The sequence below is a fragment of the Chroicocephalus ridibundus genome, chromosome 5, assembly GCF_963924245.1.
Source record: "Chroicocephalus ridibundus chromosome 5, bChrRid1.1, whole genome shotgun sequence".
Taxonomy (NCBI): Eukaryota; Metazoa; Chordata; class Aves; order Charadriiformes; family Laridae; genus Chroicocephalus; species Chroicocephalus ridibundus.
In genome coordinates, this window is record NC_086288.1 from 25,539,090 (window position 1) to 25,565,947 (window position 26,858).

The window sequence follows — 26,858 nt, forward strand, 5'->3', positions numbered from 1 at the left end:
TCCATCACTTGGAAACAAGGGTGCCAGCAGCATGGATGCATGCAGGTCTCATTGAGCAATTGCGACAGGTTTAGCCAAGGCAAGCAGGAGACCAGTGATCACAGTTTACACAGAATTCCTCGTATCATGAGTGACTTTTTTGCTACTCTATTTGTGGAAGCTCCAGCCCAACCAGAAACTACTGAAAGCAATGAAAATCATAGAATCCTAGAATCATAGAATGTGTTGGGTTGGAAGTGACCTTTAAAGGTCATCTAGTCCAACCCCCCTGCAGTAAGCAGGGACATCTTTAACTAGATCAGGTTGCTCAGAGCCTCATCAAGCCTGGCCTTGAACGTCTCCAGGGATGGGGCCTCCACCACCTCTCTGGGCAACCTGTTCCAGTGTCTCACCACCCTCATTGTAAAGAACTTCTTCCTAATGTCTAATCTAAATCTACCCTGCTCTAGTTTAAAACCATGGCCCCTCATCTTATCACCACATGCCCTTGCAAACAGCCCCTCACCAGCTTTCTTGTAGGCCCCCTTCAGGTACTGAAGGCCGCTATAAGGTCTCCCCAGAGCCTTCTCTTCTCCAGGCTGAACAACCCCAACTCTCTCAGCCTGTCAAAATGCACCATGAAATCTGCAGAAGCAGCAAGATCTTTGAAAGTGTTTGGGAACAGTAAGGTGGATTGAGAGCTGGCTGTGTGACAGGACTCAGAGGGTTGTGATTAATGGAGCAGGGTCAAGTTGGAGGCCTGTAACCAGTGGTGTCCCCCAGGGATCAATACTTGGACCAGTATTGTTTAACGTATTCATCAACGACCTGGATGAGGGGACAGAGTGTATCCTCAGCAAGTTCTCTGATGATACCAAACTGGGTGGGGTGGCTGACACCCCAGAGGGCCGTGCTGCCACCCGGCGTGACCTAGACAGGCTGGAGAGCTGGGCAGGGAAGAACCTAATGAGGTTCAACAAGGAAAAGTGTAGGCTCCTGCACCTGGGGAGGAAGAATGTCAGGCACCAGTATAGGTTAGGGGTGGACCTGCTGGAAAGCAACTCTGAAGAAAAAGATCTGGGGGTCTCGGTAGACAGTAAATTACCCATGAGGGAGCAATGTGCCCTTGTTGCCAAGAAGGCCAATGGCATTCTAGGCTGCATAGGGAAGAGTGTGGCCAGCAGGTCAAGGGGGGGTCATTCTCCCCCTCTACTCTGCACTGGTGAGGCCACAACTGGAATACTGTGTCCAGCTCTGGGCTCCCCAGTTTGAGAGGGACAGGGAACTACTGGAGAGAGTCCAGCGAAGGGCAATAAAGATGATTGAGGGATTGGAGCATCTCCCTTATGAGGAAAGGCTGAGAGAGCTGGGACTCTTTAGCCTAGAGAAGGGAAGGCTGAGGGGAGACCTTATTCATGTTTACAAGTATCTAAAGGGTGGGTTTAAGGAGGATGGAGCCAGACTCTTTTCAGTGGTTCCCAGTAACAGGACGAGGGGTAACGGGCACAAGCTGGAACACAGGAAGTTCCGATCAAATATGAGAAAAAAAATTCTTTATGGTGAGGGTGACAGAGCACTGGAACTAGGCAATCCTGCTGTAGCAGGGGAGTTGGACTAGATGATCTCTAGAGGTCCCTTCCAACTCTGAAAAATTCTGTGATTCCGTGATTCTACTTTAGGTGTGACAGCACTGAGGACAAGGAGAGAAGGACAGAGGAGGGTTAACGTTGATAGGATCCCTGAGTGTGCTGTTGAGCCACAGGCACGTTTTAGAAGCCACCCAGCTTTGGTCAATGCAGCCACAAAGAAGCGCATGTTCTGTGGGTGGATGTTAGTGCCTTTCTGCACTCACAGTAATAACTCATTCTCTCCATGCCTCAGGTGCCCTGCTCATAAATGTGAATAATTTTTCTCTCCAGCCAGGATTCATTAATATCAGTAAAGCACTAAAGAGTTTGGATAGAAGTGTTTTCTCTATAAATATAGGCCAATAAAATTGCACACTGAGGTACCATTCCTTTAAGAAATGTAACTGAAATACATTTAGTGAAGCCAACAGGTTTCTGGGAGATCCATACGCTTCCAGAAATTTCAAAAGGGCTCAGAGAGCAAAGGCTATGAGCTGGCTCTGCTCCATTAATGTAAGCCCTGCTCCATTAATTTTGGTCTCACTTTAATCAGGCAAGATGCAATTTTTCCAAGACAGCACTGGACATGTAATCCAAAATTTTCCTTTCTGAATATTAACAATAACAGTCCCTTTTGCCAGAAGCCCTTTACAAATGCACACTACAGGAAACAGCACCAATACATTAAAAAGGGCTGTTAGACATGTCATAATACTGGAATCATGGAATCATAGAATGATTTAGGTTGGAGGGGATGTTGAAGATCATCCAGTTCCAACCCCCCTGCCATGGGCAGGGACACCTCCCACCAGACCACGTTGCTCAAAGCCCCATCCAGCCTGGCCTTGAACACTTCCAGGGATGGGGAATCTGCAGCTCCCCTGGGCAACCTGTTCCAGTGCCTCACCACCCTCACAGTAAAGAATTCCTTCCTAATATCTAATCTAAATCTCCCCTCTTTCAGTTTAAAACTGTTACCCCTCATCCTATCACTACACTCCCTCATAAAGAGTCCCTCCCCATCTTTCTTGTAGGCCCCCTTCAGATACTGGAAGGCTGCTCTAACATCTCCCTGGAGCCTTCTCTTTTCCAGGCTGAACAACCCCGACTATCTCAGTCTGTCTTCATGGGAGACATACTCCAGCCCTCTGACCATCATCGTGGCCCTCCTCTGGACTTGATCCAACAGGTCCATGTCCTTCTTGTGCTGAGGACTCCAGAGCTGGATGCAGTACTCCAGGTGGGTTCTCACCAGAGCAGAGCAGAAGGGGAGAATCACCTCCCTCGACCTGCTGGCCACACTTCTTTTGATGCAGGCCAGGATACAGCTGGCTTTCTGGGCTGCAAGTGCACATTGACAGGTCCTGTTGAGCTTCTCATCAACCAACACCCCCAAGTCCTTCTCCTCAGGGCCATTCCTCCCTGGCCTGCAAAGCAGCGCTGTAGACTTGTGTGCTGACCAAAGTCAGACAGCAACTCGCGGGACCTGCTAAATACCCTCACGTGGTCTGTCAGCCCCTGGAGCAGGGAGGAGGCCACAGCACAGCATTGCTAGCCCATGAGACATGGTCCCAGAGGAAGGGAAAACCCTTGCCTGAGCCTCAAACTCAGCAAGTAGGGCAGGATGTGGCTGTGTCCCCCTGGTACCCTGTCCCTCTGTTCCATATTTACAGGTGAAGATGTCCCTGGGAGCTAAAAGTTCGAGGTGCCCCCATGTGCTTAAAGTAGTGGAGGAGCCCCTGGTTCCCTCCAAGTTGCCCAGGGCATCGCTGCAGGATGGGAGACCCCTGAGTCTGCAGCAAAGCAGAATTCGAAATTCAAACCCTCTGAGACCACACACAGCCTCCCTGAAGCTTTGCCACTCTAACATAAAGATCCTTTTCCTAATGCAAAATACAATTATAAACAGGCTAAACCAAACAAAGCTCAAGTGTATCCTTCTCTCCTCTGGGGAGAGGGTAAGAGCAAGGGTTTCTACCTTCTCTCAACAGACAGACACGTTTGGGCAGTTAAATGGGTTAATGCACATGGTTGAACCACAGGTACCATCCACATGGGAAAAGTGAAGCTAAAGCTTTTAGCCTAAACTTCGGCAAAGGGATTTGTCCTGTCAATGAAAACTTTGTCAAATGTGTCCTACTGTTTTTCCTCAGTCCTCCGTTTCACTGCCAACTGAGCATCATTTTAAAGCAATGCATAAAGTATTGGTACAATCTCTGGTTGGGACTCTGCATTGAACACAAACACATGGAGCTACAGATAATTATTTTTTTAAAAAGTAGAAATTATTTAAATAACTGAAATGATAGCCCATCAAGATCAAGGGCCAAATCGCCTTTGATTTTAACAGGAACTGGCCTTCACGACATGATATGTATTAATCCATGATAAACGCACATGTTTTAAGGAGAGAAATTAGCTCAAGTAGGAACAGCTTAACTTGGATGTCTAAAGAGTCCTTAAATATGGGTCCCCAGATCCCTATTTTGTGGGTTCACACATTATAGCACTGTGATATTTCCCTTACCTCTGATTTATCTTATGAGAGTCAGTGGTAGTGCAGAACTGTGGGCTTTTGGGGTGGGGGGTTGTCAGTGTTTTTTAATTAAATCTAAATAAGCTTTAATTGAAGTGCAATCTAGGAATGTCTAGCAAAAGCATTGAAATATCCTCACTCATAAACAACTCAAGCTGCACCAAATTCAGATCTTCAAATTAAACCCTGAAAGATTCCTGGGCTGCAGAGCAGATCCCAAGCTCAAAGGTACATTTTCTGTGCACCAGCCGACACCACTTACTACCAGCACCCCAAAGCCCTGCACACGATTTCAGAAGTGAGCCCAAATCCTCACGCAGGTTCGGCAATGTGGCACCCCAATCACAGAAGGATCAAATTGTGTCCCTTGGTCCATCTCCAGAAGTAATGACATTAGGTGAGTTGCACAAACCCTTCTTGAACAGGTAGACTGAACAAGATAAATATACACAAAATTGAAGTATTTTAACTGGGTTTTACGCTTTTGCTTATTAAAAAAATAATAATCAGTGCTTATGCAAGCAGTTTGACATCCCCTACTGTATCTTCTTTCCCAAACCAGCAGGACAGAATTTGATATAAAACTCAAGAAAGAAGTCTCATTTTCTCTTGCTTATGGCAGAGCTACATTGTTGTACTTTTGTTCCATTTCACTGTTTGCATTTTCATTTCCTGACAGTGACTTTTTCTGAATATACAAACATGCAGGCTGGCTGTTTAGAAAAGCAAAATTAAATACTAAATTTTGTCTTTCTCTTTTTCCCACTCTGTCTTCTCAATAAACCAAACCAAACCCCTCAGCTCAAGGCTCTGATCTTGCCCGAAGCACCACCCAAGAAACTGCTGGCAGAGCTGAATACCTACATACACCTCTCCAAGCCTGGGGACTGAGCCCTCTCTGACTCCCAGTCTTCTACGGTTTGACATGGCACTAACCGTAGGGGACGGGGCGGATGACAAATGGAGGGTGACAGGAGCCCCGCTGGGTCACTCCGCTGGGGGCTGCGCTCTGCTGCCAGCAGGATGCTCAGCCGCTACTGTGCGGAGGGCCCTGGGAGAGCTGTTTCTGCCGGCGAGGAGTCTCCCCGCTGAACCATGCTCGGCTCTTCACAGGGCCTCTCATGTAATACTAGAAAGTGCTTGTCAGCCTTCGCCTTTCTCAAAGCATTTCGTGTCCCACACTTTCCTTCAGGACGTTTCTTACTCCTTGCCGCTGGTGGGAGGTGCAGCCCCATCACTTCAAGAGGCTGTTTACCAGACACCATGGGGCAGACTAGAGGAAAGTCATGAAAAATGGATTTTTGTAGCTCAAAAGTGGGTCTGTCCAACTAAAGCCTGACAGTAGATTTCCCTACTAGAGAGCACAAGAGCTCTTAGTTGCAAATGTATATGCAATGTGACACCGTGCTCACCTGTGTTTTTCCTCCAATTCGCTCTTTTCAGCTGCCACAGATCTTTGTAAAGCAGGGAGGAGGCAGGGGTCAGACCTGTGGGTACCATTCTGGTGTAACGGGTCCAAATCTGGTCAACAGGACTTACCCATTCGCAGCAGGTCTAAACCAACACAAGGAAACTCAGCCTGCCTCTGGCTGCACTTCATATGATCTATAGATACACATTATATGTGGTTAATCATGCTTACAAGAGCTTCATATTCATTATTCATGAAATATATGGTTTTTTATCTATTACATCTTTACTATCTGCAATTATTCCCCAGGGCACAATAGATAGTGAGTCAGCAGGCACAGATTTAATTATCAGTTTTGACTGTAAGATGATGATGTTTATTGATATCACTATCAGACAGACACTGAAATGAAGCAGATGTTAATCTGAGGTTAAGCTCCAGGAGGCGCCTAGCAGTCTGACCAAAGGGACTGATGTTCATCAGATAATAAAAGAGGAGACCTCCCTCCCTCTGGAGGCCTGCAAAGAGCTCACAGAAGTACTGCCTTGTTTTGCAAATTCCTCCTCGCACCATTTTCAATCCATTCAACAAGCGGCTTGCCCCTTAATGCAGAGCTTTCAGTGGGGTCTAGCAGACTGTTTAACCTAACATCCTATTTTGCTTACACAGGAACTTTATGGTTGAGTTTGGTTTACTTTTCCCCAGCACATCCTAAAGGGTGGTGCCAGAGATGTCAAAAACAGAAGCAGTCACAAAGTTGCTGTGGCATCACAGTCGTGAGCAGAAAGCCTGTCACTGATTCCCATCGCCACAACGTCTGCCTCAGGTAAATCCACAGCAAGGCAAAATGCTGCTCTCCAGTTCAAATGATACAACGTAAAGGAAAGGGACCTTCAGTGGAGAAGGAGAGGATGATGAAATAACCAGCTTTCTCCATTTCTCAGTCTGCTGTCACTTTCTAGTGTTGAGAGCAATGATGTGACAGCCTATATACTAATAAAAAATATGCTGGCAGCTGACAGTGAAATATATTAACGTTTAACGTTATAACTTGCAACAGCACCAGCGAGCTGGTGCAAGTGATCATTCAGATGGGTAATATTCCTAGCTATTTCAGCGGTACACTTTTTTCCTAACAAGAACGTGTCTGACAGTTTCAGTGGAAAATGAGTGGAAACGCCGCCCCCCTGTTCTATTTTCTAGATAAACATTAGTGCTGCATCCTACAGCAACACGGTACACATTTATGTTTATTATTAACATTTGTGGGTCAGCTAGGGCATTTTTAAGCCATACCTTGTTGCTGCAGCATCCACCCTCTTCTGATCTGCTCCTGACCCAGCAATGGCCTGGCCCAGCCCCTCGCCCAGCCTGCTTCACCAACAAAGGTGATCTTGCTCTGGCCCTGGCTGGGGTAGACCCGGGCAAGTCTCTGGGCAGAGCACTGCAGGGCATGGCATGAGTAGGCTTTGCACAGGAGGGGAGTCTCACGCAGCCAAAGATCTGGCTGTCTCAAGAGGTACAGGCAAAGCAAACAAACGAGACACAGATAAAGCACCACACTGTCCAACGTTAAAGAGCAATTAAGTGGCAAACCTGGGACAAGAACAGGAAGTTGCTGGATTATGTTGATTCATGCAGTCCCTTAGTCCTTATTTTCTCTGTTAAGGTCAAAGTCAGAAAGAGTTTGACAGAACATGAAGATCCCCTCCTTGAGGTCCTGCTCTTACCACTACCTCCAGCTCAACACCTGGACACAGGACCCTCAAAAAGTTGATGTTGGTATATGTTTAAAATTATGTAAAAGGGTTGTTTTTAACTACTAGGAAGAAAGATTTAATACCACTAGAGACTGGCAGAGTTAATGAGGTGGGGGAGCAATGATCCTTTTTTTCCAATTAAAAAGAGAAAAAGAAGAGAGACCAACCTTTGGATTTCAACATGCGAGAGCAGATCATTTGCAAGAGAGCCACGCTCAATCTCTGTGCCTAGCTGAAGGGAATTTGTGGTTTCATTTTGAGCCCTTTTGGACTGTTTTTCATGTCAAAATTACATATTTGCTATAATTTGTCTCTCTTCCAAGATTTACTGAAACAAAGGAAACATTTGAATGAGATTTGAGACAACTTCTTTCTCACCCGTCAGGAAGGTAATCCCCAACCTTCAGATAAATGTGGGCATGTGGTTTCCAGTATTCTCACTCCATATGTCTTCACAAACACCAAATAGATCTAACATAAGAGGACGTGTTTTTTTCCCCGTAGATCAAAAGGTTACAGTGATGGACCTTGCCCAGGATGATCCAGACTTTCATGCATATAATGCCTTCATTTGCACTCCCTATAGAAATACAGACTCCCTGGCACGGAAATCAGGAGACAGGTTGAAGGTACCCAACCCATTCCAGCACTTTCGATCTCAGCCATATCAACTGTTAAGTGGAAGAAAAGCGTAATGACCAATTTAGGAATTGAGCCTTATAGGTGAACAACTGTGACATTTTGACCTAACTCTGAAATGAGGAAGACACGTCATAGTGGTGTTTTGTCCTGACTCACATTCCCAAAGAAAAATGGCGTTTGATGCTTTGTGTCAGCTCTCTTCCTCCAATATTTCGGAGTAAACACTATAGAGTCAACATTATTGCTCTTAAATCTGCTGCTTACATGGTACCCTGCTTGTGGGTTTGAAATCTGCCTTCACGTGCTCATCTTCATACTGCATTTGGGGAAACATCAATGACAGCAGAGGGAGCGGCTCCTGCAAAAGAGCAAAAAAGAAAGGAGGTCATAGAAAGCCGGGATGGGTCCAGCCCTTGCCTTACCCCAGAAGCAACAGTTTCCTCTGCTATAAAATGCAGCATAAGGTGAAAACTTGAGGCACCAAGTTCAAGCAGCCTTGATGCAACCAAAGCCTTCTTATTTCCTACACGGGCCACTGGGTCTGGCACTGGCATGACCAGGTCAAGCAGGGGGAACAGCAACTGGACCGACAGCTGCCAGGTCGGCTCCTCCACTTATTGGCTGGGAGCGCGTCTCAATGCTTTTGCTTTTCTTGTTACATGTTTGGATATCTTCCCAGAGCAGGGAGACAGGGGGAAAAAGAAAAAAAAGAAAAGGTGCTTTACATGGGATTTTCCCATTGGAGAAGGATGTGGATGTGCAATAAATTCTTTCCAAGAAAGCAAACATTGAGCTAGGCAAGATTTTCTTCGAAATCCCATTGACACACCGATGCGACATTTAGCATGTAATATAGAAAAGCCTGTATGACACACCGTGGTGTTTCTTTCTGCCATAAATGGACAGAAGTTATACATAATGCAAAGCCATAAATGCTGACAGACTTTTGCAAGAATGTTTACATTTATTTTTCATAGCCCCGAGAAATCGATCTGTAAAGACATCCCATAAGAGACTGCATTTGGCCCTGAAATATTGTCCTGTGAGACTGTGTTTCTCTCTTCCATCTGACACTTTTTACAGAGGGCATCAGGATATGGATTTACACCTCAGCTGTGTCATGAGCAAAGAATTGCTATTGTTTTAATATGCTACGCTGGGACATTTAAACATCGATATTGTCAGGTACTACTTTACAATTCCCATTAGATTTGTTGTAAAGCGCACATTTCTGAAATAAAATATTGCTGTATTCACCCATAAAACTCCATGTTATAACAGTACCGAGCATCTGGTTTTAATCAGAAGTCAGGAAATTCACAGTTCGAGCTGCAACTCCATCCTTTCCTAAACTCATTGTGTTTAACTTCTGCAACTCAGCTGTGAAGAGGTTCTGCAGAAGTCTCATGGCCCCTACTGGAAGCTAAGCACAGCAGGCAAACAGCAGGTCTGGAGTTAGGTGATGGCAGGGGCAACTCCACTTTTTGAGGCTTCCTGACGGAGCAACTCGGACAGCGGTTGTAAAGCAGGACAAAAAGACAACGCAGACCATCATTGCCAATAGTTTACACAATGGTGTTAGTGTTGCAAAGCAGGCACGTTTGTACTCAACTTTCAAATCCAAGTCCTGTCTGAAAATGGTTTAATACTTTCTAAGATTCTGTTTAAATTAATTTAACACTTCCTTTCGCTAAAACCACAGTAGGGATTTCGCTGGTAAAATACAATCAGGATTGAACACCAAAATAATTTTTTAGGGTAACTCTATTCTAAATCTCTTTGTTCATGAGTGAAGAAAAAATCTATAAGTGAATGTAACACACATAAAGTGTCTGAATTAATGTTGGACAGGCAGTTTGGAATGCAACATGTAATAATTTTCAATTGATCAGCTTTTGCTAGTAAATAAATGGATTTTCATTTGTGGGGGGTTTTTATGAGTGTTCTACTGTATATCTAGCATTCACTCATTCATTTAAATCTTTTTTTTTTTTGAGGCTTTTCTCTGCTCCTATGGCTGATGCAAGCCCTCAGCTAGAAGTCCGATTAAAAATTAGGCCCCAAAATCCTTCCCAAGAAAATAAATGGAGTTTCAAAATATAGGAAGAAAGTTTAATGAATGCAAACACTCTTAAAATAAAAAAATAAATGAGAGTTTAACAAAACCAGGGGCTCCAGCTGCATTCACCAAATACTTAAAGGAAACCTTGACAGGTTCCTTTCAGCTATGATCCTATACATTCACATGACTCTTCCCTGAAGCTTACGCAAATCCTTGTGATGTGCAAAGTTCTGCAATAAAAAACTTTTCAGAAAGTCCTGAAGAAAAAAAAAATTCCCAAACATACAAAAACCCCCAAACAAACAAAAACCAACAAAAAAACCCAACAAGCTGTAAATCTCATACCCTGCAGGACCAGAGCTGTGACTGGAAATCTTGCATACATTTACCCGGCCTCTCACATTCCACAACACTGATTATATATGTTCAGCAAGAGGGAGATGCTACTGCAAACTTACTATCTCTTCTCTATCCAGCAGCCAAGATGACAAATCATACACTCACAATTATATTTACCTTTTAAAGGTTTAAAGAAAAATGTATCCTACAGCTCCGAGTTATCAGTAGATGGAGACCACTTTCATCTAACATCTGAATTACTGAAGCAATTCACTGCTGTGTCCTTTTCACCTGAGAGGATGGAAAACGTTAAATTAAGTTACACGTTTCTGGGAATATCTAAAGTTCCTAATTGAGAAAGTGTCAACTGATATTGCTTCTTAGCCATGGTGGTGAAGAAGACAAATGATCTTCCTACATAAACCTGTGTGTTTCACTGGGGCTAGGTGGTCACTCGGTGAGGTAGACAGTATATGGTGTGTAGATACAGTTCGGGTAGGTAACTACAAAAGAGTGTGGATATTTGATCTACATTATCTATTAGCTTGAGTGCAACAGTGGGCACATGTGTAAAGCACAATGCAGTGTGAATACAGGTTGCAGAGTGGCTTGATCGCCGCCCTGCCCAGAGCTACTGAACTGAACCCACAGAGGTAGCACAGACCACATTCATCCACAGGCTGGGGCGAGTGAGACTCTGTACCCTTGGAAAGAGCTTAGTTCCTCTGAACACTACATTCAGCTTCATGATATTTCTTGGATACATCCATCGTCCATTAGTTTAATAACATACTCTGTTCTATTAAATCCTTAATCTAATTCACTATGTGCTGATGCAAAGACAGAAACACACAAACATGCATACAAAAGAACCTCAAAACATTACACCAGAAATGGTAGTTTCATGCATGGAAATAATAGAAGGAGACGTCTGCAAAGAAGAGTTTACATTAATTTATGTTTTATGAGAGATGATCTAGACTTGTCTTCAGGAAGGCCTGTTCTGATGAACAATTGCCTTTAACCACTGTATTTTCATTCCCTCTCCCTCTTTTAGACCATTTGCAGAATAAATAAACTCCCTATTTCATTCTTATTTTTATGATGAGGAGATTTGAAACCTGCCCGCCATTGTCATTTAAGATGTTTCCCATACTTCTCGGCATTTGTTTGGCTTTTATGTTTTTGAAGCAGCAGACTGTGGATGCTTGTTATCTATGCACAGGATGCAGGATAAATGCAAACATTTAGTACTGTACTAAACATGACCCTTTGATTTTGCAGATGGCAAGCAGAGGAATACTACCTGGGTTACAAAGCCATCTACACGCAAGGCTGAATGACCTGTGATAGAACAATGGATGGTGAAAAAAAGTAGCAAAAACCAAACCAGAAGAAAAAACACACATTAAACTGGAAAAAGGTGAAACGTGAAATCTATCCCTTTTCTATAAACACATGTGGAAAGAATAACACCTAGCCTTTTTATTCTTGGCTTCTTTTTCCCCCCTCCTTTACATTCCAAGAGAAGATCTGCCAACTTTTGGCCGTATCCGTTTCTGTTCTGTTGTTTGCCAGTATTAGTGCACTCTAGCACACATTCTTTCCTAAGACTTCAAAACGAGTCATTTGTTAGGTCTAACTGTTTAAAGAACCCAGCCACCCTTCCCTCCTTTCCTCATAGCAAGCTGGGTGGTACACAGAACATTCGCATACCCCAGCTTACACACTACGGGTTTGGCTGAAATCTTTAATTGAAAAGACTCTTGAACCAGACTTCACACGGCATGCCTGGTGTTATTGTAGATCAGAAGACCTCGCACCCGTACATTCGAATGCTTCTAATGTTCCTTTCATCCTAAAATATACACTGAGGCAAACATACCTGTGTTTTGCTTATTGAAGCCTCCTGATGCAGAGCTTCAGTACTTCTGTTCTGTAAAGCATTTCTAAAATCACAGATCTGGATCTGCTTATCATTACACATACAAACAGAGGGTGAATTCACCTCTACACAAAATGTTAGCACAGTTTAACTGGTTTAGGATTTAAGTTGAACTCTATGACGAACAAACTGTAGACAAAGGGATGAGTTTTACCAAGAAAGATTCAGGAACATCACACAAAAATAAAATATTGAGTGAGTTAGGGCATACAGTACCCACTCTTTGCATGTAATAATGTGAGAACGGGGTTAGATTCAGATCTGGTGTAAAACAGTCAACATTAACAACTGTGCTAAAGCTGCATCCACTTCAAACAGGTCTTCATTTGTCCCTGGAGCAGCAAGAAACGTAAGTCTCAATCAGCTTGATTCCAAGTCCGTCAATTTTAATGTTAGCTTAGTTTATAAGAAAAGCCCTTCTGTGGGAATTCCTTTCAAAGATCAAAAAACACACCACACTGAGAGCTATTAGAGTACAGGTAAGAATTCTTGTGTTTTTCTCTCTCTCTTTCTTTCCATCTCTTTTTTAGTTCAAGTGGGGACGAAGCTTGCAAGGACCTGCTGAGTTATTTGCCTGATGCCACCCCATGAGTAGTGGAGCGAGGAACAGAGCCAAGAGCTCCTGACTGCTCAGTACCACTCTCTAGTGTAGCAGCATCCTCAGCCATAAAGCTCTGAATTTGCATTCTGAGGGGATGTTATATGGGATGCAGAAGAAGAGTAGGGAACCACTGGCTGAAGACTTTAGGTTCGGTTTGTTATTACTTCCAGCCACAGGGCAGAGCAGATCCAACTGCCTCTGCATTTGGTGGTGTTCAGCTCTGGGGTCATGGTTCACTCACTACTATGAAAATGGGCTCATAGTGTGTTCTGATGTACTTCCTGCCATTGATACAGATTATTATGTATGAGAAAGGAGAAAAGAACTACTATGACTGTAATATATAATAAGTAGTAGGGGGTGCCTTGTTATATATCTCAGTCTCCTGGAGGTGGTGTTTAGCACATTTCTGCATTTAGGCAAACAAAACTCTCTTAGATATCAAAAATTATTGTACAGTGATTAAGGATACTGACAAAGCCCCAAAACAGACAGTTAATGCCATGTTTAGGCCCTCGTTTAGGAGATTTTGCAGAGAAGAGTGTTACTTACAACTAACTGCTGTCCACCATTGGAGAAATGAGGAAAGATACTATAATCTTATGCAATCCCAGTTTTGGTCTGTTCCCTTGACCTGGATTAACCTTTTTCCTTTTATCTGTATTTTAATTCCAAACACCTCACTTGAATGCGACTGTATCCTGGTCTCTGCTAAAACCTTTAATGAGCAACACTAAGGTCAGCAGAAATAAGTTTGAACTCTATTATTATTTCATACAAATACAGTAGGGATCCTTGAGTCTCCCATAGTTATTAGTGATTTTGGTCTCCAGTGAGATGTTCACCATCTGGCTGTATTTAGTTTATTGATTTCTTTTTTAAATGGTTGCCTTTCAAGAGCCATTTAAAATACACGTTTCTTCTTCTTCTTAACTTACTATCTACAGGCAAACACACTGCACAAAGGTTGCACAGAATTGGGCCAAATTTTCTTTTGCAAACAAGAAGTAAACAGCAAAATGGCCACTAAAATCTAAATCTAAATATTTCTGTTTCTTTCTTGAGTGAAAAAATTGATAAATTTATGTACAGCACACTTTCACTACGTTTACATTAGGACTAAGTAGTGTTAATAGACGAATGAAATATCAACTCTGCGTTCCCTCAATTTATTACATCACACTCAAAGGTATTGTTTTGTGCAATCAATATTAACAAAGGTCATGTCCATTAAAATGTGCACACTGTTCTGTAGACTGAATACAGCACGTAAAACTTGTTGGCCTTAATCGGTAAAAAGCCCAGAGCTGCACAAAAATTGCTGGGTCTACAAGCTACAAAGCTATTAAACCAGTTTTTTTAAAAAATAAATCTTTTTTTTATATGGGCATGAGTGGCTAATTATGTTATAAATTATTAAGCATTCTTTTCATTGTTTGCAACGTATTAATACCTAGGGGACTTATTAATGGACCAGGACTCCAGCTGCTCTTTTCCAGTAGCTGCCCACATGAAAGTGAGAAATTCCCTTACATGGTGTCTTTGACTTCCTTTCAAAACCATTCCAAATCAGTTTGGATAAAGGCCATGTGGGTACGGCCAATATTGCTACACGGCCTGAAAACTGGCTGTCAGACAGGACCCCATAACAAGCACATGGTGAGGGTCTGACCAATGGTGCCAGATTAGGGGTAACATGGGCAAGACTATCTGTGAACTGAAGCTCCTGGAAGGCATGTGGCATAAAGCTGGGTGCTTGGAAAGGTAACGGTGTCATGCAGCAGTGCTTGTGAGCAATAACAACGGTCTAGGACTCAGGTGTTATTAAAATTCATCTCTGAGACATATCGTAACTTCTTACCTGGAAAAAAGGCAGCTGTCAGACTACAGGGCCTTGATCTACGAAGTGTAGAAATTCCTTCTGGGCTTTGGTTTAGTTTCTGTTTCTATCCAATAGAAGGGAAGAGTCAGAACCATCCCCACCAAAAAGAAAGTAGGCAGGGAGAAGACATTTTGGTTCCAACACCTAGGCTTGAGGAGGAAGATGTGACAGTGACCAGGGTCTCAAAACAAAAGTGCCTCTGCAACTTTATAGATGATTATTGCTGCAGTTGCCTCAAAAGTCAAGTTCTAAAGCCCTGAAATTGCAGAATATTGAGGGCCCTTAAGGCTGGTTAGAAGGGACTAGGGCTTTTCACTAGCCTGAATCTAGTCCACCTCAGTACTGCGGAGTGCCTGAAAGTTAATCCCATGATGAATGGTCTTCACAAAGTTGGCTGTTCCTGGTCCACATCAAAACTGGCATTAAACAGCAGTCTCAATAAAAGATCAGAGGAACGTGAGCCAACTTAGGCTATCACCCTTGCAGATTGTGTTTGGGGTGCATTCCTGGGGCTCTGGGGGAGGCTTCTAATGCCACTAACATCTTTCCTTTTCACATGCACAGAGATAAAGATGGCAAGTTATCAGGGAGCGAAGCAATAACACCAAGTGTGTCCTGAAGACTAACTGAACAGCGTAGGCATCACCCTCAAACAACGTGAGATAAAATGACTCCCAATAAGACAAAAATACAATATATGTTAACAAGGCAGAGGCTTCCCTTAATCCCATTCCGAATAATTTTTTACTTTTTGCCTAGATTTTTTTAAAAAATATTTTCATTCTGAAAGACATTACCAGGATGGAAAATTTTTGCCTGAACAGATAAACTTCTGCAAAGCTGCAAATGACTGCAAAAGGAACTTAAAATGATGTGTATCGTGCTTCCGTATGACTAGGAACCATTGCATTGCCTATATTTAACTTGTTTACAATGAAAATATAGCTTTAGAGAATTGAAACGTCAGTTTCAATGAAGTCAGGATTTAATAAATTAAACAAACTCATTTTCTCCCTTGCTCTTTATAATTTCCCAATATTTTTCTCACTTTGGACTTGTCAAGCTTTTCCCCCCTACGTTTCCAAATTCCTCTTTTACGGCTTAATATAACACATTAATTTTATTTTTAAAATTCAGAGTATACCAGTAGGATTTGAGGTCAATACTAAGTTAGCTACATACCCAGAAAGCCTTATAATTTTAAAAGTTTTGGGGGACTTTTTTCATACCTGAAAAAAAGTTTAGTCAAAAAAACTGAGGATTCTCCAGGTTTCAACCATTTGACTTCAACTGATCTGCACGCAAAGCCTGAAAATAACATCTTGGACACCGGTTTGAAAGTATGTCGTGAAGCCATAGATAATATTTCTAGACAAACAAGTAGCAACATTCATAACAGAGCCACTAAAATGCGCACAAAAAGGAGTATATGTCTTCTACTGGTTTATGGGAATGTATAACTAAAATAATAAATAAAAACTTACTGTATTCAAGCTGGGATCTACCTGTGAGCTGCAGAAGGTAATCCTCATTAGTATAGATTTTCTGAGCGGGGAAAGAAAAACCCATGATATCTGCCCGTGCTGCACCAACCCATTACATACTGCGGCTGTATGAAACCGATGGAGCTGTCAACAAACATGACATGGGTTAAATGAAACCAGAATTTTGCATTCTCTTCTTTTAAAATAAGAGGGACGCCAGGGATCTTTTTGAGTTTTATTTTATAAATCAATAGCTTTATAAACATACAAATAAAACAAATATATTATATTTGTGTTGAAATATCATCTCAAGGTTTTACACTAAAGATTATTTTGAGTTTAGAGCTTAGTTTAGGAAACATTTAAAACTCAAAACACCCTAATTACAAAAACATATCAGCTCGATTTTCCTATCTTACTCTGTAAAGAACACTATCAAATTTAAAATTAGATCTCTAGACTGAAGGAAAGCAAAGAAAAAAAAAGGCGGGGGGGTGTGGAATATGAAACTAATTTGTAAGGAGTCTGAAACACCTTTGTTTAGACAAGATTCGAAGTTACAAATCTTTATTTCCTTTGAGCAGGGATAATTCCTACTAAAAGATGACTGTCATTCAATGCAACACTTTGATTTTAAGCACACAAACATATTTCACCAGAGATAATCAAAGTGCAGGAATCAGTGTCGTTTTACTTTCTAGCTCTCATAGAAATAAAATGCTTTACTGAATCAGGGCCTTTCTAGCTGGACTATCTTCCCATCAAAATACATGAGGTCAATGATGAACTGTGAAAGACCAACGAATCCAAACTAGATATTTTAACAACGTTAATGAAATTTAACTATGCTGAACTTAAAATAAAATCTACCAAATACTAATGGTTCAAACCCAGTGGCTGCCCTCTCCTGAACACAGTTTAGTATGCCAACTCTGCTCAACTACTTCTCTTTCCATGGAAGCACCCTTGCTGCCATTCACACACGAGAACGAGTCTTTGTTGCTACTGGTTCCAACTAACCTCTGTAAATGCCCATTTCGCAAGTTTATTCTGAATTCAGAACTGATGTGATTAGAAAACAAACTAACTCAGCAATTCAAAACCACTAGAAAAATCACTTTAGAAGATAAACAAATAAGCGACAACTCTCTACACAACAGAGCATTATCTTTATTGTAATTCAGACACCTTGGGCTCAACATTCTTACTGTTTACACCAACATAAATCAGAACTGACTCCACAAATTTACTGCAGCGTGTAACCGTTTTGAACGAGAGGTAAAAGCCTTTCAATACTCTTTCCCATCATTGGGGAATCACAGACCTGGTAACCAAATGACAACATCCCATACCTTTTCCTGGCAGGATTCTAAAAAACCACAAAGCAGGATGGTAAGCACACAAATTAATAATGTTTGCCACTATTATCCAGCTAATGAATTACAAAGAACACTAGTGGTGGGCACTGTAGCAGGGTTTAAAGAAGGTGCCTGGTGGTTATAGTAGTAGGCTTTAAAGACAGAGGACTGAAAGATGCCCTACAACTAAAACTTTATTACTAATATAGCTGATTTCCAGATATCTTCCCAAACTTTCTGAGAACAGCCTTAGGGAGTCAAGAGCACCAGTGAAAATGACTTGAGATGATAAACAACTAAGTTACAACTCTGTATAGAACAGAGCTTTGTAAGTGAGTTAGTTCTTAGTAAATAACTGGAAGGGAACTGTAGCTGTGAGAAAGCCAGTTACAAGAAAAATTGATGTTGTTTTCCAATTGATCCCATGCGGCACAAATCAGCTATGTGGAAGTCCATCCAAACTGAGGTGATTTTTCATTTGTTTATCCGACTCCTCCTATTCTTTTGGAGCAGCAACTGGCTTGACTTCTTTCCTCACACCAAGTCCTACATAATGCTCCAGGTTTTGCTGCCAGCCACGCTTCTGTGAGGCAAGGACACCTCCAGCACACGCTTCCTTGCAGGGCTGAAAGCGGACTCAGGTCCACTGCCCCAGTCCAGAAACAATCCTGTAATGCTCTGAAGGACCAGTGTAGACTGGAAAATTTAATAGAAGAATCACCTTTCCCCTCAAATGTTACCTCTCACTTAACACCATATGGTCACAAACAATCCTCCATCCCACCAAACCTGGGAAATGCAAGACCCCATTTGGTGCTCACTCACAGAAGCAGATACAAGAACATCTCTGGTGAAGTCCAAGAAGTTACAGTGGCCTGACAGCAGTGCTAGGGAGAGGCTTAAAGTGTCTCTGAACAATATTTTAATAAAAAAATTTGGTTTTAACTCATTTTCCTGCATCATCTTCCATTCCAGTTTCTCTGCGGTTGTGCCTGTTGTCCATTTGCCAGGCAGTTTTCTGGACTCAGTGTGTGCTCGTGTAAAGACCACTACTTGCAATAAACTCCATTAGAAAGTACTTATCTCTGACAAATCACCTTCTAGTCTGTTTTCTCCTCAGTGTCCTTTTAGCAGGCAGTTAATGAAGTTCGCAGCGGTGCCCCTTAAAGTGATACTTATAGAGTACTCATTGCTAATACATTGCTCGCAGTAATTCTTCCAAGCAGAGATGACAGGGGAGGAGTGCCAAGGACTTCTCTGTTCTGTTTTGTTTTTCCTAAAGCAGATTTTAATGAAAAATGAGGGTTGCTTCAGTGTTTCATGAGTTCCCATTCTCTATTGACTTCCTCCTTTTCCCACTCAATCCCGGGCTGCTTCTAGTCTGGCTGCATCAGCAGGCTAGCTGGGGCGAGCTCGCAGGGTTCCCTTTCCAGCAGGGGCTTGGGAGGGGTGCTCCAGGGAGCCTGGGGAGGGCCCTTCGCCGCTCCCATGGGCTGACGCAATTTCTCACCAACAGGAACCTCTTGTTGACAGCCTTGTTCTTTCTCCTCTTCTGCCGAAGTCTCTGCTGCTTTGTCATATGTTATAGGCTGTTCTTCCACTGGAGAAAATGGATATGTATTACTGAAAGCCATTTGAGAAGCTTCACAAGAACTAAGCCAAAAGAAAGCTAACGGCAGCTTTGAGAGAGGAAAGCTATGAAAGGAAGCACAGAATTGAGTTCAGAAAATTACAAAACCAATTCATGTCAAAAGAATAAAAAAAAAAAGAGGCAAAGTCAAGAACTTGCTTCAGATTTTAATGACTCATCCTAGGCAAATTTCATGGTTTTCTGTTTTAATATGCAAGAACAGGAAAATGCATGCCTGTGACAGTAAGACCACCTTCCCGGCTCCAGAGTCAAAAGATTTTAGAATTATTCACCAGCATGATGTAAGAACTTCCCATAACATGTTAGAAAAGACATCAGATTATTTACCAGTCTTCTTGTCTAAAATGGTTGAACCACTTTTACTAATAATTTTCAACTAGGAGAAAAATCACACACCTGTCATGAGAAATTTCTGTTCCAATAGCTGCATCTGATAAAACTATAAATGAAAACAGAGCCTCCTAATTGGAAACATCAGGCTTCCTTCACTGGATGATACAGTTCTACACATGTTCACAATATTAGTCCAGTGAAGTAAATGTGAGGCATATTTTCCAGTGATGAATAAAGTGATTTCCCAACGAATGTCTAAGGACAGGATGGGCAATTTTGAAAATCTTGCAAGTTGCCTGCCCATTCAAGTACCCTCAAACATCTGTCTTTGCATATTTTAAATGACTGATACAAACTGGGTTCTCTAGTAACTTCTGTAGTTAGGAGGTATATAAGGTAAACAAGACAAATGGTTAAGGATAACGGTCTTTCCCCATCATTTCTCACCACCTGAGCAATTAGGAGATTCAATTGCCATCTATAAGGCAGCGTTTGCTAAAACTCATAGTGGTCCGTCTGGTAACCTGCGGGCCATGGAACCCCATTGTGTGCGTCTGTGCTGCCTGCTGCCTTTGCACCAGGGATGGGAGGCACATCTCCTTTATTCATCTCATCTTTGTTTAAGCACCAAATGTTCCCCAGGCAAACACCTTGTCTAACACAAAAAGCAGAACTGCAGTTGCTGCTGCAGGGCAAAAGGTTTCTGGGGAGTCCTGGACCCCTCACACCATGTCAGTTATCCTGCCTAAATGAATACGGACTGTCAAAGTAGATCTTTCCACGGATGTACATTCCCCGTCAGTATGATGGGCATAACTTGCTATGGGGCAAACCTGTGAAGTCCTATATAAATGCAAAATTATGATATTATTACTATCATGAGAAGCATCTGGCTTCTTATGTGTAATTGTTGCAGTGTAACTTCTCATGAGTAATCTGCAAAGTGAAGGACTGAATGGTCTCTTCACAGCACTACAGACATGGCTTCTGCTGTGCATGGCAGCTATAAACAGGCCAGAAAGATAATTCTGATTTCTCTGTCTCCTCTATCAGCTGTTGCTCCTGCTGGTACAAAGGTGAGGAGAGATCTAATAAGGAAGGAAATCCTACTCACCATATTCTGAAGGACAGGCAGGATGGGGATCTGTTGTCTCACACTCAATTAGATCAACCGCTTTAGTCTCCAGAGAACTGTTACCCTCCTTAACAACTGCAAACTGCAAATACATACAATATGCACAAAATATACAGACCACAAATTAATAAAAAATGAACCAGTTTTCGGAAACCCAAGAGGCAAACTAGAAGGGCCACACACTCCAACCACAGCAGGGGGAAAAAGGTCATCCTGGCTTCTGGGATGACCCTTCCCCTGCAAATAATTAAACATTTGAGTTGATGACAGCCCCGGTCTTTCTTTGGAAAGTGTGCAGTCCCAGTCTAGTAAAGAACTACCCATTCCCTTGCCTTGCAAATTAACCTTTCCAGATGCAAGAATAAAAGTACATGAAAATCAACCCTCTCCATAGTACTGAGGGCCACTTCTAAAGCATTAGAGAGACCCTCAACCAGACAGCAGGAAACCCTGTCAGACACAGGGAAGGAAGTGAGCCTCCCTTTCTGGCTCTCAGCACCACCTGGGATCTGCAATTCCATCATCCCGTGGTGACAGTGGAAGTGACACCTTGGAAGCAGAAGATGGGACCTTCTGGGGGAACATGCTGAAAAGACCAGGGGGAAAACAGAAAAAACAGAGGCAGAGGAAAGCAATGTGAAGCACTGTGCTGAAACAGTATAGAGAGAAAGAGGGAAACTCAGTAAAAAGGGGATGTTTAAATTGCAGGGAAAGGGAAGAAGAGAAAACAACATGTTCTAACAGAAGGACTGACAGATTCAGTGGTCCAGGTGGAAAATTGGTGGATTTATATGGGTATATCACAGATGCAGCAGGTGTGACTATTTAGGCATCAGTTCATTTACATAAAATCTGTAGGCTTACAGCTGCTAACCCACATGTGACAGACCCCCAGAGGAGATTCAGCTACACATGGTTCTGCAAAATATCTTTGACTGTGCAAAGCAGAGCACTTGCTGGACAAAAAGTCTCAGAATAGCATCAAAATCCAGGCATGTGCAGAAGTTTACCAAGGCTTACATATCCCTAGGACAAACCTGGCCTGGCTTATGGAACTCTAATATGAATGTGAAAAAATACCCAGGCATACCCTCAGCTAAATGTAGCCTCACTTGGCAGAATAGAAGTAAAGGGAAAAGTGAATGACACTCGGACAATCTATATGTATAGTTTCAGTATCACAATACCTAGTATCTGATATGTGTGATAGCATAAAGCCTCGTTATTCTCTACACTAATCTGGATGGGCAAGAATGAAAAAGTCTTTGCGCTCCCTCTCCCCAGCCTCACGAATGAGCAGGAGCACAGGGGGCTGCAAAAGGAGCAAATTTCTTGAGCTTTTTACAGTTACTGCATACACATCATCCAGTTCCCATCTGAAGTCCTTCATTAGGATTATTTATGCTGTGTAAATCAATAGCGCCCAAAAACCCATTCCAGTACCTTAAGAGCTGAGGAGCTATAGAGTTTTCTGTCCCCAATGTAGTATAATCTCTTTTTTCACATAAAGCTCCCCAGTAATCCACTCTAAGTGAACAGTAGAAATGGATAACTTCCTGCTGCTTTTTGGCCACTCCACAGTTTCTAACCTGAGTGCATGCATGCACGAAGCCACAGTGAACTTAACACTCAATGGCTACATCAGCACAGAGAAAATCACATGCATGAAACCACAGGAATCCATTACTGTGTAAGCGGCAAGAATTAGCAACGGGTCAGTGATTTCCTCTTCCAGACTGCAACAAGCCATTTGCAATTAATTACTTTATTAATGTATTTGATGTCTCCCAGTGCAAGAATGCATGGTGAAATTTAACATGAGTGTGTAATAGATGAGTAGGCTGGATTTGTTTTTGTTGATTCAGTTGCTTAGCTGTCTAATTACTCCTATATTCAGCAAAAATGTCATTGACCACTAGCATCAGCTGTGCAGGCAACAGCAGGTGGGGACAGAGCTGATGAGCTGCAGGCCTCCTAGAGCACCGCTCCCAGGCAACAAGCTGTTCCCAGCCCCAACAAATGTTTCCCATTTTCCCAGCCTCAGATATTTTGCAAGCTGTGGTTTTTGTCTCTGCTGTGAACAAATGATAACGTCGCTGCAGTTCAGCACATTTGCTGTCCAGTACCTGGAGGAACAAAGTGCTGGCAATAAAAGGTCCCCAGGAGTATGCAGTTGACCAGCTAAGGAACAATATGTCATAACCAGGGTCAAGTCAATTCAGTACTCCCAACATATATTTGATAATGTGTTTCAGTGGCTACCCACTCACAAATCCTGCCAGATGCTCAATCTAAACCATTTGTGAAGCCTTCCTTGGGTTGATTAAAAATCCTTGGATTTGCACTGTAAATATTCCATGATATTCAACCCCTCAAACAGACTCCCAAGTAGAACAAACTCATCTCTTTCTGGACTCAAAGATTTGGAGCAGAGTCAAACTTCAGGCCATTTGAAGTCAAATTCTTCTGTGACCACGACTACTATGCACATGGTTCTTGTACCTTCCCAGCTATAGTTGGGTGTGGAAGGCTTTAAAACCTTGCAGTAATACCTACACCGGAAAAACATGTGTGCCATTACCCCAGTAAAAAGGTATGTGCTTCGCTAGAGTTTATCGCCAATCCCGTACAAGTATAAACACTTCCATTAGTCTTTTCCACTGGCATACCTGTGCTTGTTTTGAAGAGCGTACGCTGCTGAGCTAATGTGATGCTACCTGGACAAGTGTGGTGATACCTGCATTACAGCAGCTAACTCAGAGCTGGATGATACGTGTCTGCGGACAAGCTCTCAGGGGAAGTCACGCCATTCTGAGAAAGGAGTCTCAGCCTGGGCACAGAGGTAGCCACAGATGCCAATTATGTCACTTTTGCCAACTTCAAGTTTCAATTGCTGTCACCCAGCAGTGTAATGTTGTTTTAATGGCAGCTAGAATCAGGTCCTTAGATCAGATCTTAAGGGGCCAAATTCTCTGATGCAACTTCAAAAATGACAACAGAAACAGGCCAGTACAACCAGATGATGATGGCATTTCTACCTACACCAGTGCAAAATTTGTATTTTATATTCCCTCCCAAACTGCCTGATAACACCCTGGTTGTTTTTCTTTACAAGGCAGCAGCCTCTAATACAAAGACATTTAATTTCATCAACGCCCAAAATAAAGTTCAACCTCTCATGTAGCACACACAATACTTGGCTTCCAAGAAGCCTTTTTTACTGAGGGCATACTTTCCTGTGAAAATAACTCTGTGATATGCCATGTCATCACATTGCCATTTCCTTAATTTAGAACACAGTTCCCCAACTGTTGTGTTCAAAGCTAACAATAACACTGGCTAATGGTTGCAATACATCCAGGCAGCTGTGAACTTTGAGGGATAACAATGAGGTAAGATGAACTAGGGTTCACAGCAAAGCACTTGATGACTCTAGCAGTTATTTAATATATTTAAGATGTGAATTATTTGATGGATAATCTCAAGTGGATCCCTAACACTCTTTGATCCTTCCTGCTTCCCTCTCCACTCCGCATTAATATACTTACCCGAGACTTGCTGCTAGTAGGTGTCACGTTCTCATTGTCAGCGCGGCTGCTCGCGTCTCTTACCACTTCTGCATAGAGATTCTTCTTATACAAGTTTTGACTTCTGCAACAGAACAAAAGCTGAAACAAATTGTTTTGCTTTGGGAGGAACAGATGCTGCTTCCTTTCACACATTATTCTATAGGTATTTGCAGAAGGGACACAATACATTCCTGTTATTAAAAATTTAGGTTTCAGCCAATAAAATGAACAGCATTTGTGGGTGAAGCTCAGAAATAAAAATCTGGCTGTATTTTTATACACCATTGATAGTTACAATTATGAAAGTCACTTCTGCATTCATCTACATCATGTATGAAAAACAACAATTGCAGAAATTACTATGAAATAAACAAACTGAAAGCCTCAAAAAGCTTGGAACTAAGACATTTCCAGGAATAAGCATGATCAACAGAATTAATTCAAGGGGGAAAAAGCCAAGAGTACAACCTGGAGTTGGAAAAGGAATAATCAGCTCTAAGTGGCTAGATCCATAAATTCAAAAGTTGCTATTTTTGCAGTTAAACAGCAATCACTTAAAAGGCAGTATTAAAAGCCCATATAGGCCCCAACATAGAAAACATGGTCACAAGAAAAAGAGCCCATTTACACTGCTTGAGATCCAAATCAGAGACATGATTGAGATCTTAGACATCATCTAAGAAAATCACTGTTACACTCTTCAAATTACAGAAGCCTCATTCATTTTAAATTAAATTTAATATACGTGTACCAAAGCAAATAGGAATTTTCCTTTTATTTCTACAACACATTCATATCCTAACTGGGAAAGTGCACCTTCCATGATTATCGTATGTTGCTCCCTTCATGAAAATCCAATGTAAATAAAATTTGCTTTTTGCCAGAAATGAGAAAGAACTGTCTCCACCATGGATTTTCTCCCCATATTCTCTATAACACATTCCTGTGTATTCAAACATTCTTTAAAAAAGTAATTGTCTCCAGTAGAGGATAAGACTGGGACTGTTAATATGAAATCAAATAGGTGTCAGATCTGAGGGCATATCCACAGAGCAGAATGCTGAGAAACTGAGAAATAAGGTAAAATAGTCCATTTTTACTTTTCCTGACACTGTGGCAAGGCTGCTGTTCATGTTTTGTCACCCAGATGTGCCCGTTCTTCATTACAGGGCATAGTGCTGACAAAACCTGAGACTGTTACTCAAGGGTTAGAAAATCCATTGCACAGAGCTCACACACGGGCACGGTCCTCACCGGGGTGCTCTGCTACTAGTTCCACATTTACTTTACAGCATGCAGAGTAACAGATGCCAGATGGGCTTGACGAGCACGGGAGTCTTCGTGGGAGACTGAGCACAAGCAGACGAGGCAGTGAAATCTAGTTGACCGAGCATGGGCAAGAGGCCAAGGATTTCTCAATCCTAATCCCAGTCCTACTGTGGATTTTTGCACGGTCTTGGCCAATTGAGGAGGAGGGATTGTGGGTGTTAAATCTGCGATTCAGATAAAATTTTTTTTTTGTTGGAAAAGAGTTATTTCCTTGCTTCCCAAGAAAGATAGGGAACTTGGCATACTATACAGTCAGGCTACATAAACATAACATTAAGAATAACACAATGCTCTTCGGTGGACTACAGTCATTGAACAAACCAACACAATACTCTGGTATTCTTGGCCTCCAGTTTACACATTTTTCAAATTGGCAGGCGTAGATCTCCAACCTCATTTTCTCCAATTAAAAGGAGACAGGCGTCTCCATTTTAAAGGGGAAGGAACAGGACTATTACAGACTTAATTGGTACATTTCAAAATACAGTAGGTTATGTGAAAAAGCAGTACAGCAATTTCAACCCAAATACTGGTTTCCACACTGCAGTTAAATAGGCATTTTAGGTCAATGGTTTCATTTTGATCTAGTTATGCTAGTAATAACTGCAGTACAAATCAAGTCAAGCATGTAATTGAAAACTTGCTGTTGAGGTAAATAGTTATATTGATCAAAAGCATTTGGCAAGAAAGAAACGTAAATCATGGAGAAATGACAAAAAAGAGAGGAAGGGAAGAGAATAAATATCTTCACACCTTAAAACCAGCCGTATTCTGGCTATTTTTCATGATGGTTTATATGGCACATATGGGAAACATAACAATTTCACGAGTTGTCTATTCTGAATGTATCATTCCACTGATTAGCTTCTGAATCCCAGGTCATGAGAACAAACCAGGTCCAGCCTTCATTCTGGACCTCTACCATTACTTAGTAGAAAATAAGAAATGTGGCAGCTTCTCTACTTTTATGGACTAAATATGCTAGGAACCATTGAATAAGAATGGAAAACAATAGCTTCCATAGTTAACTTCTTTTGTACCTTAACTTTTTATGCCTAGGAGGGTCTATTTTTAAAATCAACCTAAGCCACAAAACAAAACCCCTGCACACAGAGGGCAGGTCGGCATGCAGCAGAAGACTCTTGGTTTGGCTCCTGTCTGGCTTTTTGTTTGGTTACTTTTAAATACAAATATGCACATAAACAAGAGCCTCT

The 26,858-nt window shown here is 42.0% G+C and overlaps 1 protein-coding gene across 3 annotated transcripts in view; it reads right to left on the minus strand.

Annotated features, from left to right (window-relative positions):
• Positions 1-16,569: 16,569 nt before the first annotated feature.
• EGF (epidermal growth factor) overlaps positions 16,570-26,858 on the minus strand; it is a 63,248-nt gene continuing 52,959 nt past the window's right edge. For 2 of the 3 annotated variants that reach the window (XM_063336662.1, XM_063336661.1), the window contains 3 exons: positions 24,295-24,397; positions 20,726-20,828; positions 16,570-19,227 (listed from right to left, as the gene is read on the minus strand). In XM_063336662.1, the coding sequence (XP_063192732.1) occupies positions 19,004-19,227; positions 20,726-20,828; positions 24,295-24,397 (430 nt within the window). In that variant the 3' untranslated portion in view covers positions 16,570-19,003. Of the gene's footprint in view, positions 19,323-20,725; positions 20,829-24,294; positions 24,398-26,858 lie in introns of all 3 variants that reach the window. The other variant, XM_063336663.1, reaches the window with a different exon arrangement.